We start from the raw sequence: 17,962 nt of genomic DNA, 5'->3' as shown, positions 1-17,962 counted from the left end.
TGGTGTTCTTCAACAAGCACCTACGACAACCCGAACTCAAGTACAGTGCTTTCGACCGGGAGCTGTTGCCACTGTATCTGGCAATCCGGAATTTCATGTACTTCTTAGAAGGCAGGCCGTTTACCACGTTCATGGACCAGAAACCGTTGACCTTTGCGTTCACGAAGGTGTCCGATCCCTGGTCGGCTCGCCAGCAGCGACATCTGTCCTACATCTCCGAGTACACGACGGACATCCAGCATGTCTCGGGAAAGGTGGACCAACTCAAACCAGCCCATGTGAACTTGGCGCAGCCAGTCGAGGTTCAGGCACCGTGGCGCAGAGGCAGACCTCCCAAACAGAGGCTGATCCAGACTGCGGACTTTGGGGGGGTGTATCACCAGTTCTGGGGGGGGGGGTGGGGTTATGTGGTGACCCACTTTCTGTGCAGGCGAACCGGCTCATAAATAGCCAGCACGCAGGGGAGACTTTGGTAATGCACCTCTGATGTCATTTCCACCCGGAGAGGGCGGGCACCAGGGATTAAATGCCAGCGCCGTGAAGTTTGAATAAACTAGTCTCGAAACGACTTACCAACCGCGTGTCATTATTTCAGCACTGTGTAGCACGTCGCTACAAGATGAACTTAAGCACTCTACATCAGCCTTTACTGTGGAAAAGAGCAGCTGTATGCCAAAGGAAAGTGAGTGTCATTGCTATTGCAAAAGAAAAAGTGCTAGGCAAACGCAAAGGTCTTAAGATGGACAGGTCACCTGGAGCAGATGGACTATATCCCAGGGTCCTGAAAAGGGTTGCTGAAGCGATAACAGATGCGTTGGCCCTGATCTTTCAAGAATCACTTGATTCTGGCATGGTTCCCGAACAAATGTCATTCCACTCTTTAAGAAGTGAGGAAGAAAAAGGAGAGGAAATTATAGCCCAGTTAGCTTAGTCTCAGTGGTTGGGAAGAGTCTGTTATTAAGGATGAAGTTTCGAGGTACCTGGACACTAATGATAAATTAAGTCAAATTCAGCATGATTTCTGTGAAGGGAAAACTTGCTTGACAGATCTGTTAGAGTTCTTCGAGGAAGTCAAAGGAGAGGCAGTGGATGTCATTTACTTAGATTTACAGAAGGCATTTGATAAGGTACCTCACATGAGACTGCTTAAAGAGATAAATCTTACGGTGTTACAGGAAATATACTGGCATGGATAGAGGAATGGATGACAGGCAAGAGGCAGTGAGTGGGAATAAAGGGGGGCTTTTCTGATTGGCTGCTAGTAACTAGTGGTGTTCCTCCGGGGTCAGTATTGGAACTGCTACTTTTTACATTGGTTGTCAATGATTTAGATAGTGGCTTTGTGGCAAAGGTTGCGGATGATATGAAGATAGGTTAAAGGGGTAGGTCATGATGAGGAAACAATGCAATTGGAACAGCACTTAGAAAAATTGGAAGAATGGAGCAAAAATATGGCAGATGGAATATGATGTTGGGAAATGTATAATAATATGAGCAATAGTGCAGACTATTATCTAAATGGAGAGAAAATACATCAGAGTTGTAAAGGGACTTGGGAGTCCTTGTGCAAGACTCCCAGAAGGTTAATTCACAGTTTGAGTCTATGGTAAAGAAGGCAAATGCAACGTTAGCATTTATTTCACGGGGAATAGAACATAAAAACAAGGAGATAATGATGAGGCTTTGTAAGACACTAATCAGGTTGCACTTGGAGTTCAGTCAGCTGTTTTGGGCCCCTTATCTCAGAAAGGATGTATTGTCATTGGAGAGAGTCTAGGGGAGGTTCACAAGGATGATTCCAGGAATGAAGGGGGTAACATATGAGGAGCGTTTGGCAGCTTTTGACCTGTGCTCACTGGAATTTAGAAGAATGTGGGGATCTCATTGAAACCTACCGAATGTTGAAAGGACTATATAAGGTGGATTTGGAGAGGATGTTTCCTCTGGTGGGGTATCCAGAATCAGAGGACATAGCCTCAAAATGGAGGGGCAACCTTTTAGAACACAAGTGAGAAGAATTTTTTTTAAGCCAGAGAGTGGTGAATCTGTGCAATGGTCTGCCACAGACTGTGGTGGTGGCCAGCTTGTGGGTATATTTCAAGCAGAAGTTGATAGATTCTTGTTTGGTCGGGGCATCAAGGGATATGGTGAGAGGGCACATCTATGGGATAGAATAGGATCTGGGATCAGCCATGATGAAATAGAGGAATTGACCTGATGGGTTAAATGGCCTAATTCTGCTCCATTGTTTATGGTTTTATGGATGTTGGTCCTCCTTGAGTTCAGGTGTAACCCATCGTTTTTGTACAGGTAGTATGTTACCCAGGAGAATTCTCAATAATCCAGAAATCTGAAACCCCTCCCCCTCATCAACTCCTAAACCACGCAGTCATCTGCCAAATCATCCTATGCTTACCCTCACTGGTGTATAATTAGCACTTCCTTAATGCAAAAGGTATAAATGGGGCAGATTTTGTTAGGTGTGTCCAGGAAGGATTCACTGAATGTGAACGGGCCAACAAGAGAAGAGGCCACACTGGATCAAGTACTAGAAAATGAGCCTGGTCAGTTGTTGCATGTCTTGGTAAGCAAGCATTTCATAACTCCCTGAAGTTTAACATAGCCATAGACAAGGTTTGGAGCAGATGGAATGGGAAAGTATTTAATTGGAGGAGGGCTAATTGAGGGTTTAGGCACGAATTTAGGAGCATAAATTGGTAGCTGATAATTTTAGGGAAATGCACAGAGGAAATTGGAGGTTGGAGCACTTGCATGGCATTCTGGATTGTCCCATTGAGACAGGTAAGAAGGAGGAAACATGGTAGACAGGTGAAACTTTTAGTCAATTAAGGACGCATACTTAAGGTTTAGAAAGCAAAGATCAAACGGGAGATCATTAGTGATACTTTGCTCTAGTGTACACCAGTGAGAGACCTTGATGAATGTGAGGTCAGTGAAGAACAGACTAATAATAAGCTGGAGCATATTGAGGTTATAAAAGAGACCTTGTTAGAGCTTTTCAAGAACGTTAGAATAGTTAAGTCCCCAGGATGGAAAGGATATACCCTAGGTTACTATGGGAAGCAAGGGAAGAGATTATTGGGGCATCGAGATAATTTTTGTCTGGCGACAGGAATAGTGCCAGGTGATTAAAGAATGGCAGGTGTTGTTCCTTTGTTGAAAAAAGGTAACAGATAACCCTGGGAATTGTAAACAAAAGCAAAAATATTGAAGATGTTCTTTTGGACAGGATTGATGAGCATTTGGAGAAGTATTGTCATATTATTGATAGTCAGCAACACTTTTTGAGATGGAGTTCATGCCTGATTGACTTTATTGATGAAGTGACAAAACAAACTGATGGCAAGGTAGAGCAGTGAATGTGGTATAAATGGATTTTAATAAGGTATTTGACAAGGTTCACCATGGAAGGCACATCCAGAAAGTCAAGAGTCATGAAATCCATGGATTCAAACCTGGCAGGCCCACAAAAGGCAGAGGATGCTCATAGTTGGAGCATATTGGGTGAAGAGTGGTGTTCCACAGGGATCTGTTCTGGGACCATCTGCACTTGGTGATTTCTATAAATGACTTGGAAGAGGAAATGAAATGGTGGATTAGTAAATTTGCAGATGACATAAAGGTTGTGGTATTGTGGATGGTGAAGAAGTTTGTCATAGATTACAATGGGACAAAGACCGGATGCAGAGCTGGGTTAAGAAGTGACAGTTGGCACTCAATCCAGAAGTGTGTGAAGCAATAGACTTTGGAAGGTCGAACTTGACAGCAGAATTCTTAGCAGCATCATTGTAAATGCAAGCAGGCTTTTTCCACTGAGGTTGGGTGGGACTTCAGTTTGAGGTCATGGGTTAAGGGTAAAAGGTGAAAAATTTAAGAGAACATGAATGGAAAGTTCTTCACTCATAGGGTCGTGAGAGTGTGGAACATGCTGCCAGCGCAACTTATGGAGAAGTTTGGATAGGTACGTGGATAGCAGTGGTATGGAGGGCTCTGGTCTGGGTGCAGGGCAATGGGAGGAGGCAGTTTAAATGTTTCTGCATAGTTTAAATGGGCCAAGGGTCCTGTTTCTGTCTGTGCATTTCTATGTCTCTGTCAAGGATCAGAGGTTACCATGCAGTGGGTGGTTAACAAGGTGTTGAGAATTGTTTTGCCATTCATTAGTTTGAGGATTGAGTTCACGAGCCATGAGGTAATGTAGCATCTGTATCTGTATAAAACTCTGTTTCGAACATACTGTAGTGTTCAGTTTTGATCAGCTCATTATAGGGGGAATGGACAAGCATTAGAGAGGGTGCAGAGGAGATTAACCAGGATGCAGCCTGGACTAGAGAACATGTCTTATCAGAAAAGGTTGAGTGAGCTGGGGCTTTTGTTCATTGGAGCAAAGGAGGATGAGAGGCAACTTAAGAGTATAAAGAGGCATAGATAGAGTAAGCAGTCAGTGCCTTTTTATCCAGCGTGACAATAAGTAATACCAGAGGTCATCTTTTTCAGCTGAGTGGAGGATTTTTAGGAGATGTGTCAGAGGCAGGTTTGTTTGACACAGAGAGTGGTAAGTACCTGGAACACAGTGCTGGGGTTGATGATAGAACTTGATACACCAGGGACATGCTGATACATTAGAGACTCTGAAAGAGACACATGGATGAAAGAGAAATAGAGGGTTATCAGCTGTGTAGGAGGGTAAGATTGGTAAAGGAAGGATAGCAAAACATTGTGGGCAGAAGGATCTGTTCTGTGCCTTACGTTATCCATGTTTATATTTACTGTATATTTATATTGTATGAATATATGTTACCTATACATACGGTTGAAACTGGTCAGAATAGATGATGAATATGTGGCATAAGACATAGTCATGAATTTGAAATTTTAACAATAGTAGATGTAAATCAGGAAATTGAAAGATTATAACATCTAAACTTAGTGTATTGCTAAAATGAATTACTATTGTCAATGTTTCTATTTCTTTCTCCCTGGTTTGTCTACACCGATTCTTTTGTGTTCCTCTTCAGATTGCAGAACCAGAGGACAATTCAATGCACTGTCACACCATTTCCGTGGCAAACGCTCACCTAAATACAGTTTCCAAGATGAATCGCCAGCAAAGGAGATGAGAAGTCCAGCACGTTCCAGGTTCATTTTACTTGAAACTGGATTGTGATATATAATCTAACAGTTTGCACATGTGGATATTTTTGGAAACTGAAGATAACTTATTAAATGCTTTACAAATTTCAGCACAAAACTAGGATTAGTAAAATATCTGAGTACCCAAGCTTTGATTAAAAATATTTTCCCTGCAATCGCTAAAGAACCAAAATTTTAAACCATCAACGTGCTTGTATTTTGAGGAATCTAAAGAAAACTTTAAAAATAGTTTTTGATAACTATTTTTATCAATATATAATTGTAAAATCAGCACCATCGATTGCCCATTTTGTCTCTTTAGAGATGACTTTCCTGTGAGCTGTTGCTTTGCATAACAGTCATGAGGTACAGTGTGCAAAGAGGCCCTTCAGCCACAAAGTCCACTCCAGCCATCAAACACCCATTTACACTAATCCTACACTATCCCATTTCATGGTCATGAGATCAAGTGGGTTTATTGCATTCTCTCATCACCTGCAATTGACAGAGTGCTGGTGATTTATTCCTCTGGGCTTGGATAGGAGCATAACGAGGCAATACTCACTGAAGTCTCCAACCCAGAGTAAATAGGTTTCCATGTTGCCTTCAATGATCAATATAGAGGAGACAGGTGTATCAGTTGCACAAAGTTGATTGGTGGAAATCAGTTGGAAGGTTCATTGCTGGTGTATACACATGGTGAGGACAAACTCTCACAAGGATGTTGGGAAAGATCAGGGGAAGGTGCTATTTCAATGACGAGAGACAGTATAGTGGGTGGAATAGCTTTTCTCCTGTTGTTCAATCCCTGTTCCCTTTAAAGGAATCTTTTCCAACAAAGTCCAACTTAGAATACCCCATCAGTAACATAAATATTGCAGCATGATTATGGATTGGTGACCTCTTCACATTCTTATGAATCAAGCAACAAGAATTTGAAAATATCACTTCTTAGCTCAAGGCAAGTTCAGAGATACATGCAGCAATGGATCAGATTAGCTTGGCCCTATACAAACCTAAGCTAATTTATGTTATTTTTTGTTGTTTATTCATATGGTCATGAAGTGCAGAAACAGATCTTCCACTGAACAACAATCACCCATTTACTTTAATTTCATTTCACTCTCCACACAGTCCCCTCAACTCCATCCAGATTCTGTACCCATTTACACTCTAGGGTAATTTACAGTAGACGGTTAGCTTAACCCATCTGCGTGTCTTCGCAATGTGGGAGAGAACCAGAACAATGGTAAACTGAGAGTCACAGGGAAGGTATGCAAATTCCGCATAGACCTAACCTGGGTCACTGGACGTGTGAGGTCCTCAACATTATCAGATGTTCCACTGCTGCCCAGCAATTAGATGCATCAGTGGGGAACTTGGGATCTTTCTCACAAGATAAACCAAGGTTGCCAAATGGCTTCTTTCTTGCTTGTTCGTCTTTTGAATCCTTGTCTCTTAATTGTAGAAATCAATTTATTAATAAATTACCAGTGTCTATAAAAAGTATGCACTTCCCTTGGAAGTTTTCATATCTTATTGTTTTATACCATTGAATCGCAGTGGACTTAATATGGCTTTTTTGACACTGATTAACAGAAATGCTTGTGTCAAAGTGAAAACAGATATATACAAAGTGACCATAAATTAATTGCAAATATAAAATGCAAAATAATTGATTGCACCCCCTTTAATATGACACACCAAATCATCACTGATACAGACAATTGGTTTTAGATGTCATATAATTAGGTACGGAGGAGATGTCAGGTGTAGGTTTTTTACGCAGAGAGTGGTGAGTGTGTGGAATGGGCTGCCGACAGCAATGGAGGAGGCGGAAACGATAGGGTCTTTTAAGAGACTCCTAGGTGAATACATGGAGCTTAGAAAATTAGAGGGCTATGGGTAAGGCTAGGTAGTTCTAAAGTAAGGACATGTTCGGCACAGCATTGTGGGCCGAAGGGCCTGTATTGTGCTGTAGGTTTTCTATGTTTCTATAATTAGTTAAATAGGGATCACCTGCGTGCAGACAAGGTGCTTCGATTGATTGTAGTAGAAGTACACCTGTATCCAACTGATCCAACTTCAGGTGAGTCAGTATCCTGGCAAAAATTACACCATGAAGACAAAAGAACACTCCAAGGCAACTCGGCAGAAAAGTTATTGAAAGCACAAGTCAGGAGATGGATACAAGAAAATTTCCAAAGTCACTGAATATCCCTTGGAGTACAGTTAAGTCAATCATCAGGAAATGGAAAGAATATGGCATAGGTGTATAGAGCAGTCTATTCTCAAAAACAGAGTGATCATGCAAGAAGGGGATGAGTGAGGGAGGCCACCAAGAGACCTATGACAACTCTGGAAGAGTTACAAGCTTCAGTGGCTGAGATGGGAGAGACTGTGCATACAACAACTGTTGCCCGGGTGTTTCAGCAGGCACAGCTTTATGGGAGAGTGGCAAAGAGAAAGCCACTGTTGAAAAAAACTCACAAGAAATCTCAGCTACAGTTGCCAGAAGGTATGGGAAAGACTGTGAAGTCAACTGGAAGACGTTTGTATGGTCTGATGATACCAAAATTGAGCTTTTTGGCCATCAGATTAAACACTATGTTTGGCATAAGCCAAACACCAAACATCATCAAAAATACACAATCCCTGCCATGAAGTATGGTGATGGCTGCATCATGCGGTGGGGATGGTTCACTGTAGCAGGCCCCAGAAGGTAGAGGGGAAAATGAATGCAGCAATATACAGGGAAATCCTAGAGGAAAACCTGATGCAGTCTACAAGAGAACTGCACCTGGGGAGATTTGTTTTCTAGCAAGGCAATGACCCCAAGCATAAAGCCAAAGCGACACAGGAATGGCTTTAAAACAACAACAAAAAATGTCCTGGAGTGACCAAGTCAAAGTCCAGACCTCAATCCAATTGTGAATTTGTGGCTGGACTTAAAAAGGGCTGTTCACGTGCAATCCCAATGCAATCTGATAGAGCTTGAGCAAGTTTGTAAAGAAGAATGGGGAAAAATTATAGTGTCCAGATATGTATGCAAAGCTGATCGAGACCTATCCACACAGACTCAAGGCTGTAATTGCTGCCAAAGGTGCATCTATTAAATTCTGACTTGAAGGGAGTGAATAGTTCTGCAGTCAACTATTTGTTTTATACTGTAGAGATGGTTTCACTTTGAAATGAAAGTCTTTTTCTGTTGATCAGTGTCAAAAAAGCCAGAATACATCCAGTGTGATTCAGTGTTAAAAAACAATAAAATATGAGAATTTCCAAGAGGGGTGAATACTTTTTATAGGCACTAAATGTTTTAAAATTGGCACAAAAGCTTTCTACTTATATCTGATTTTACTAATGTCATTTTCCTTTTAAAAATATCCTTTCAGTTCTCTGAATGTGTTTCATGCTGACAATCGAACTTTGATGTTGAATGCCACTTCTGTAAAAGCTGATGACAGTGCAAATGATTTTCACCATTTTATGACTGACGTACAGAAGACCATTGCGGCTCTTCAAAATCAGGTGTGGAGAGGTTTATTGGTTTTAAAAAAAAGAGAGATGTGTTGGGACTTATGCATTGATAGGTCAGGTTGTGGTATGCTAATAGATGGTTTGTGGATCCAGGTATGCTGTGTCCAAAGGAACTTAATGTTAGCATGGGACTGGAATGATAGCCTGGGGCAATGGTTTGGGTGGTGATGTTCTTTTGGGGTGTGGTGTCGGGGTAAGAGGGAGTTGGAGGCCAGTGGATTTCTCCTGGAGATTGGAGTGGAGGTTGGATGCTTGATAGAAAGACATTGATATATAGACTAAGGAGGTAGGTAGTGAAGTAGGCAACTTAACTATTACTGATGCTGAACTCCTCTGTGCTCATCCATGCATTACCAGATCAGTTAGGTTGAAAATTGCAAAGAAACTAAATCAATATTTTTGTGAACCTAATGCTGTCTTGCAACTCTCTGCACTGTGCTACTCTCGCAAGATGCAACTTTGGCAGCGTAGGTTGATCGCTGGTGGGTGGAGATCTCCTTTGGCTCCAATTGTGCCAGTCAATGACTTGCTGTGTGTCCTTCCATAGATTAAAAAACTTGAAGCTCGTCTCAATAAATCTAGTTGCACTGATGGAAAAGCAAGAGAACGATCCAACAATGAGACATGGAAAGAGGACACCTGCACCACCTGCAAATGCAAGGTAAGATCGCAAATCTTTGAGGCAGCGTCAGTTCCTTTTAAACCAGTTGAATCTGTGGGGCTGCTTGTCATAGCTCCGTACATAAACTCTGTGTATTGTAATTGTATTTGATTAAGATATGAAGAAACTGCATTGAAGCTCTCTATAAAATTACATGGTATAGGAGAAGACTATTTTAAGCCACTGCATCCTTAAAAAATCTAATGAGAATAATTCAACTTTCTGGCTCTTGGTCTTTAAGTTTGTCATTTAGGATCTCTGATTTATCTTTTTGGACTGAGTCTTTCTGTTTCTTTTACTCTGGTGTAAACGAGACACAAGAGGCTGCAAATCTATATCAAGGCACACAAAGTGATGGAGGAACTCAGCAGGTCAGGCAGCATCTATGGAGTGAAATGGACAGTTGTCATTTCAAGCCAAGACATTTCATCAAGACCTGACCAGATAAGTTCCTCCAACATTCTGTATATGCTGGTTAAAGCCTGTTTTTTATTTAACGACCCTGTTACAAGTCGTCTAAAGGCTGTATGTATCTTTCTTAAGAGAAACGGGTCCTTCTTAAATGCCTTGTCTGGACTTCTGACAATATTATATCTGCCCCTTAGGTACACCTGGTTCTTGAGAAAGCAACCCCATCTTTCTTTACAACTTCTCTAATTCTGGCAACATCCCCATGAGTTTGTACTGCACCTACCTTAGTGCCAGCTTGTTCCTGTCCCACTGAACTCAGCTGCATTCCTCGACTCAGATTTATTTCCCCCTGGTTCAGTCCCTTCCTACTTACCTCTGTCACACTTCACATGCTCTGGATCTTTTCAATCATTTCATATTCTCTGGCCCAGAGCATCTTATTTTCACAATGGACATCCAGTCCCTATACACCTCTATCCCCCACCAGGAAGGCCTCAAAACTCTCCGTTTCTTTCTGGACACCAGTTCCCCTCCGCCACCACTCTCCTCCATCTAGCGAAACTTGTCCTCACTCTCATAATTTCTCCTTTGGCTCGTCCCACTTCCTTCAAACAAAAGGTGTAGCCATGGGCACTTGCATGGATCCCAGCTATGCCCATCTGTTTGTCAGCTACATGGAACAGTCAATGTTCCAAGCCTACACCGGTGTCACTCCCCCACTTTTCCTGCGCTGCATCAATGACTGCATTGGTGCTGCTTCCTGCACCCATGTCAAAATTGTTGATTTCTTCAGCTTTGCCTCCAACTTCCACCCTGCCCTCAAATTTACCTTGTCTATTTCCTATACCTGTCTCCCCTTTCTCGATCTCTGTCTCTGTTTCTAGAGGCAGCTTATTCACTAATATCTCTTACAGACCCATTGACTCTCACAGCTCCCTGGACGATACTTCTTTCCCCCCCTTGTAAAAATCCATCCCCTTCTCTCAATTCTTATGTCTCCACCACATCTGCTGTCAGGATGAGGTTTTTCATTCCAGAACAAAGGAGATGTCCTCCTCCTTCAAAGAAAGGGGCTTCCCTTCCTCCACCATCAACACTGCCCTCAACTGCATCTCTTCCATTTTGCGCATGTCTGCCCTCAGCTCATCTTCATGCCACCCTACCAGGAATAGGGTTCTTCTTGTCCTCACCACCCCACCAACCTCCGTGTCCGGCACATAATTCTTTGTAACTTTTGTCATCTATGCAACTTCCGCTCTCTATGCAACTCCCTTGTCCATTCATCCCTCCCTACTGATCTCCCTCCTAGACTTATCCTTGCAAGTAGAAAAAGTGCTACACCTTCTCTGTCACTACCATTCAGGGCCCAAAACAGTCCTTCCAGTTGAGGCAACACTTCACCTGTGTGTCCTTTGGGGTTATCTATTGTATCCAGTGTTCCCAGTGTGGCCACTTGAATATCAGTGAGACCTGACATAGATTGGGAGATCAAGCACCTACACCTACGCTTCATTTGCCAGAAAAAGCATGATCTCCCAGTGGCCACCCATTTTAATTCCACTTCCCTTTCCCATTCTGGCATGTCCATCCATGGCCTCCTCTACTGTCGCGATGAGGTCACACTCAGGTTGGAGGAGCAACACCTTGTATTCCATCTGGGTAGCTTCTGACTTGATGGTGTGATCATTGACTTTTCGAACTTCTGGAAATGCCCCCCCCCCCAGCTTTCTCCGTTCCCCACCCCCTTTTCCCTTTCTCACAGTATCTTCTTGCCCGCCCATCTACCATTTGATTTTCCCCTTCTCCAGCCCTGTATCTCTTTCACCAATCATCTTCACAACTCTTAACTTCACCCCTCCCCCCGCCTTCCCAGCTTCACCTTGTATTTGTCCCTCCCCTCACCCCCACCCACTAACTCTGATTCCTCATCCTTTCTTCTCCAGTCCTGCTGAAGGGTCTCTGCTCAAAGTGTTGATTGCACTCTTTTCCATAGATGCTGCCTGCCCTACTGAGTTCCTCCAGCATTTTGTGTGTGTGATTTGGATTTTCAGCATCTGCAGATTGTCTCTTGTTAGTGCTATCCTGTCCATTCTGTGATGACTTCACATGTATCAGTATTGTAGCTGTGGACAAATGCCTAACAGCATGATTCCTGATTGTATGCCTTGCCTTAGCTACCTTATCTACCTGCTCTGCTGCTATGGACTTCTACTCCAAGATCTCCCTCCTTTTCTAAACTATTCTGCAAACCACACTTTCCTCTCTACGTACATTAGCTTGCATTTCTCCAAAAGGAGTTCCACCCAATTAGTCTGTTGAATACTCCTTGAAATCTGCAGCTTTCTACCCTTCTATCAATCATGGCTAAAGGAAAAGGCTCTGGGCCCTGACAACAATCCAGCATTAGATCAGCTGTTCGAGTGGTGTCTCAACAAAAACCTTGCAGTCAACATCAGTAATACCAAGAAATTGATTGTGGACTTCAGGAAGGGGTAGTTGAGGGAGCTCACTCCAGTCCTCATCAGGGATCAGCACTGGAAATAGTGAGCAATTTCACTTCCTAGTGTTAATATCTCTGAAGACCTATCCTTGGCCCAACATATTGATGCAAGTTCAAAGAAGGCACGACAGCAGCTGTATTTCAATAGGATTTTGAGGAGGCTTAGTATGTCACCAAAGAGTCCCACAAATTTTGACAGATGTACCGTGGAGAACATTCTAACTGATTGCATCACTGTCTGGCATGGAGAAAACTGCAGGACTTTGTAAACTCAACCAGCTCCACCATGGGCACTCTCCTCCTCAGCATTGAAGCCATCTCGAAAAAGCAATTCCTCAAAAATGAGGCATTCATCATTTAGGACCCAAATCACCCAGAATATGAAGACACACACACAACGTTCCAGGATCAGCTTCCTCCCTACCGCCATCAGTTTTCTAAATGGGCTGTGAACCCATGAGTGCACTATTATTGTGTACTGGATTGTACTGCTGCAGCAAAACAGTAAATTTCACAACATATGCCAGTGATAATAAACCTGATTCTGATAAAATTGAAGATTTGTGTTTCAGAGCTTGCTGCACCCTTAGCCAGTTGGTTTCGGCGCAGCCGAAATGCTGACATCTACCCAACATTGTGAAAAATTGCCCAGATATGTCCTGTCTGCAAGAAGTAGAACAAATTCATTCCGCCAAATCCTGCCTCATTTGTTAACTCTCGGTCATCTGTAAGGTACAGTTGGGGACAGTCATTATGCAGTCCAGCGGCACGTAGCAACAACTTGCTCACGTAAACTCATTTTGGGTTCTGCCAAAGTCTCGCAGCTCCTAACCTCATTCCAGCTGTGGTCTAAGCATAGACAAAAGAGGTGAAGTGAGAGTAACTTGTGCAGATTGTGCCATGCCCAGCCTCGACTGCGCTTCTCAGATATTAAAGCAATCCATATTCCAGTGTAGCTTGACACCATTCGAGACAATGTAGCCTGCTTGATCCACAACCATTCACTCATTCCACTACCAACGTGCTCTCTAGCAGCAGTTTGTACCAAATACTGGATACACAGCAGCAACTCACCAAAACTCCATAGACAGCACCTTCCAAACCCACAGCCTCTGTCAGCTGAAAGGACATTGGCAGCAAACATCACCACCTGGAAGTTGTCCTCCAAGGCACACAGGACCCCACCATGGAAACAGATCACCGTCACTGTGTCAAAATAATGGAACTCCTTTCTTAACAGCCTTGTGGGTATACCCATATCATAAGTACTCAATGGTTCAAGAAGGCAGCTCACCACCATCTTCTGAAAGTCAATTAAAGATGGGCAGTTAAATACTGCTCAACCTGCAAAGCCCACATCCCTTGAATGGGAAAAATGTAAACTTCTTTATTGCATTCCCAATATTAAACGAAATCATCGATGTATACTGAAAATAATAAATAAAATAACCTGGCATTATCTGGAAATTTAGCTCAGAAGGCAGGATTCCTTTGGCTTTCCAGATTTCCATTTGAACCTCTATGCTAGTCTCTTAGGTGTATGTGTGTTATTTTTATCCATTTAAGTAATATTTTCATTATTCATTCTTCCTTCCAAAGTTCACATTTTCCCACATTGTAAGTGGTCCATTTGCCAACTTTTTGTCCACTCACTTAATCTTTTAATATCTCTGTAAATTCATTTCATGCCAGCTTGCCTTGTCACTTAATTCTGTCTCATCCACATTATATTAGCCTCCTCCTTTTCAATAATAGGAGGAGATCTATCAGGAATTGGGTAAGTTGTTTTTATACACAGTGGTTGATATCTGGAGCACTTTGCTAGAGGAGATGGAATTAGATGCAATTATTATGCTTAAGAAACATTTGGACAGACACTTATGTAACACTCACCCAACAGGCTGGTATATGTCTAGCGGAAAATGAGATCCAGCCACACACCGCCCCCACCTCCCGTACGCGCAGGTGCTGTGGGAATCAAGTTTATGCCTCGCACACGCACACAGTATCAAATTCACACCAGATACCGTTATGAAATACACTTTAAAGATGTTACTAAAACTAACAGAGTACGAGGCAATACAACATGTATGAAAGAAAAGAAAAAGCAAAAGGCGCCAACTTATCAAAGTTCAGTCAGTTTAGTGCACGTCGTTGGAGCTCAACCATCGAACCATTCGACCCCTCGTCACTTTCCTCCAACCTCCACATCTTCACACCTGGGACCACCCCCGGTGGTCAACCAAGCAGTGCAGCGCACGTCCACCTTCCTCGGCGTCTTCTTCCCGACTCCCCTGAAAACCCGCGAAAAGCCCCCCAAGCTCCCAGCCTCACAAGACAAAATAACATTCCCCATTGGTTAACAAATGAATACAATCCCCCTATCAGCAAGTCTAAAGCTAAACAACTGCGAGAGAAACACTTATCAGACAAAGAAGAATTCCTACTCTTAACAAAACAAAGAAGCCATTTTGAGTAACATACACAGGACATTGTACACTTACAAAGGGAGGATGAGGAAGAATATAATCCTAATGTGTGCAGTTGAGATTATCATAAATGTATTGCTGCCGCATAACAACTAATTTCACAGCCTATGCCAGTGCTATTAAACCTGATTAATGTAGGTGGACCAAAATGTTGGCATGGACATAGCGGGCCAAAGGGTCTGTTTCTATGTTGCAGTATCCATGGTGAAGAAATATCTGTTGTATGACTACCTTATTCCTCTTTATGTACTTAAAAACTAAACATAAGAGTTTGTTTATACTTTGACCAAGCAGCTTGTTTCTCCTTCTTGACTTCTCATTTTGTACTTAATTGAAGGATGCAAGATTCTAAATTTATCCCAGTTTTTGGGCCTACCACTGATTATTTCCACCTCATGTTTTTTTTTCAGTTTAATCCCCTTCTCATTTGACGGAATGACCGACCACATTTTTGTCATTCCTTTGTACTTTGTTTACCAGTGTCGGACTTGCTTTATTTCTTTTCAAGAAAGGAATAGTTTCCACCTTTTTAAAGACGTTATTAGATCGTCTTACTGTTGAACATTAACATGATGAAGTGTAAAGTTGTTCAGAAATACTCACTTGTCATCAGCCACAGGTTATGGTCTGCTTGGTATTTAGTTCTGAGAAGAAAGCAGTAAGTGGCTAATTGGTATAGGGTAGGTTGCAATGCTTGATTTAACTCGTACTTGAAACAAACGAGTTTTCTGTTACATTTTTCAGGACGGACAGCTTACCTGCTTTGTTGAAACATGTCCACCAGTCAGTTGTGTTAATCCTGTACAGATGGAGGGAGTTTGCTGTCCAGTATGCACAAAACAAGTCTTGAGACAAGATGTGAAATCCTAAACACCCACTGCAGAACTGAAGGAGATGTATGGTCTTTTATATTCTCCAATGAGTTGTGATGTCTGGATGTCAGCGTGAATACTGTGTGCTTTCAAAACTACCCATGAGTATCCAGTCAAAAATGGAAAGAATACGTCAATTTGAAGAAATCCCAAGAAATATTAAACAAGAGTATTTGAATGCATGCTTTATGTTAACTGGTTATAAATCAGTTACGTAGTTAAACATTATATGTGCATGTATCGTGTATGTACTGTCAAAGAGAACCACAATGCAAAAGTATTGAAAGGGAAGTAGTTTTTTAAATCTATGACGGTGATTTCAATTTGCCTTGCCATGTTTTCTTAGTAAGAAGCTTCTCAGGTTTGAAATGCCAAAATGAAAGTGGTGCTACGTGTATCATCTTGTATATGATATTATAGTGAATAGCAGGAGCTAACATACCATAACATTTCAGACTCCTTTATTTGCTTAAAAGCAAAATCTATCTCAAAAACTCCTCTAGTTCAGCATACATATGTTCAAATGTCTTTGCTTTTTGAATGAGTGTGAAAAATAGTTTGACGATGAACAAAAACACTAAAGCAGTGTTTTTTTTATAAATATATATATTATTTTTTACTCTGTTATAGAGTCCCAGGAGTTTAATGTGCTAGAAATCCTAAAGTCTTCCACCCTGCCAAGGTGTTGAGACTTGCAGGCTGTTCTTTTAGTTACTGTGGCTCTGCTTGGAAATAATGTGAAGATGTATTTGTACTTAGCGGACATTTGGTACATAAGATGCCTACTAATATGCAGGTTGGTGTACATACTACATTAAAAAAGTGTTTGTCGTTTTTCACTAATTGGCACTATGTCAGCATTCTCACACAATGGGGAAGAGTTTTTTTTTATCAATCTAGATTAGAACACAAAGTTTTTTTTTTGAAATTTTTTGTGGCCTGGCTACTGAATTTTCAGCTCTAACCATTACACCTAGATTTATGGCATTTTGCACTTCCTGATTTTTTTTTTTTGGATACCTTTATGAACCAGTAGTTTTTTTACGTTGTTGGAATTTGTTACTGTACACAGGCATAAGAATTGGGGGAGAAGGGGTGGGAGGTCAAGATTTTAAAAGGGTTTCTTACTCCCTGATTATTCATCAAAAAGCTGTGCTAACTGATGGAAACAGTATTAAATACCATCGGACATTTCTAATCATTGTTTCTTTATTGTTGGGAAGAAATATTATTTATTTACTCAGTCATCTGTGAATCGGTGACTTTGATTCATCAATGAAGGATATATAAAAAATTTAAAAGGAGTCATACCTCAACCTTTTCATTCAAGGTGCTAATTCATTCAAAAGCAACATTAAGTTACTTTAAAAGAAAATGTAGCCATATTTGCAAACTGCCAAAATGTGTCATAAATTTATTAACATAGACCCCCTTTTTAAGTTATTTTAATACCAAAAAGATCTGGGGTGGAAAAAAAATTAGTGCTTCACAGTAGCAACAAAATCTCATTTTTTAAAACATATTTCTAGATGAAAGCATACCAGATATTTACAGGACAAGTTAATTTTTATGACTTCAATGTTGAGGTAACCTTTTCCCAGAGCTGCTTGGGCATAAAGGAACAATGTTGTATTGTGGAGAACATTAGCTGTTATTTCTGCTCAGAAGTTATGCATGGGTTTCATTTATGTTTGGAAATCGGGTGTATTTTTGTTTTGGGAACATACAAAGAGCTGGTGAAAGCTTCTCCAGTGTTGTATGATTTTTTTTTTTGCAGGCTATGTTACAGATTAATGAATTGTTCTGTTTAAACAGTGCAAGGCAATTCTGCTGCTTTGATATTATTTCTCCTTTCTCCTAACAGCAGTGCTGATTAGTTTTTATACTGAATGTTGTCCATGTTGAATTTGTTGACACTGTCCTGATGCTGATAGTCTTAATAGCCATAGTAGTTTAATGAGACAGAACAGGAGAACAGCCTATGCTCTTTACATAGCATAAAATAATAAATTTACCAAAGAGATGTTTGCACTGTGTAATACTTTTGTACAAACCAAATTAAACAGACCACAATATCTGAAATAAGCAGTGTCATTTTCATAGTGCCATTCAGTTACTCGTGGCTTCATTAAAGGTGTTGGTGGAATAATTCACTTCTTAATTACGGTAGCAGATAGTATTAGCAGTCTGACTTTTTCCATTCATAACAGCATAGTTTGGAGGATGCATTCTCTATCGTCCTCTCAAGAAGATCTGGAAGGTCGTGACAGAAGCTCAAGTCATATGAGTTAGATTGCACTGAAGGCAGGCCTGAGCTTCTAAAATGTAATAAAAGAAA

General features: G+C 41.3%; 1 protein-coding gene across 3 annotated transcripts in view; it reads left to right on the top strand.

The window, feature by feature from the left end:
- Nucleotides 1-17,709, top strand: part of pxdn (peroxidasin) — a 257,963-nt gene extending 240,254 nt beyond the window's left edge. For all 3 annotated transcript variants that reach the window (XM_073056799.1, XM_073056798.1, XM_073056800.1), the window contains 4 exons: nucleotides 5,037-5,157; nucleotides 8,547-8,682; nucleotides 9,239-9,352; nucleotides 15,497-17,709. In XM_073056799.1, the coding sequence (XP_072912900.1) occupies nucleotides 5,037-5,157; nucleotides 8,547-8,682; nucleotides 9,239-9,352; nucleotides 15,497-15,622 (497 nt within the window). In that variant the 3' untranslated portion in view covers nucleotides 15,623-17,709. The remainder of the gene's footprint in view (nucleotides 1-5,036; nucleotides 5,158-8,546; nucleotides 8,683-9,238; nucleotides 9,353-15,496) is intronic.
- Nucleotides 17,710-17,962: the final 253 nt, after the last annotated feature.

The sequence above is a fragment of the Hemitrygon akajei genome, chromosome 9, assembly GCF_048418815.1.
Source record: "Hemitrygon akajei chromosome 9, sHemAka1.3, whole genome shotgun sequence".
NCBI lineage: Eukaryota > Metazoa > Chordata > Chondrichthyes > Myliobatiformes > Dasyatidae > Hemitrygon > Hemitrygon akajei.
This window is presented reverse-complemented; position numbering and strand designations above follow the sequence as displayed.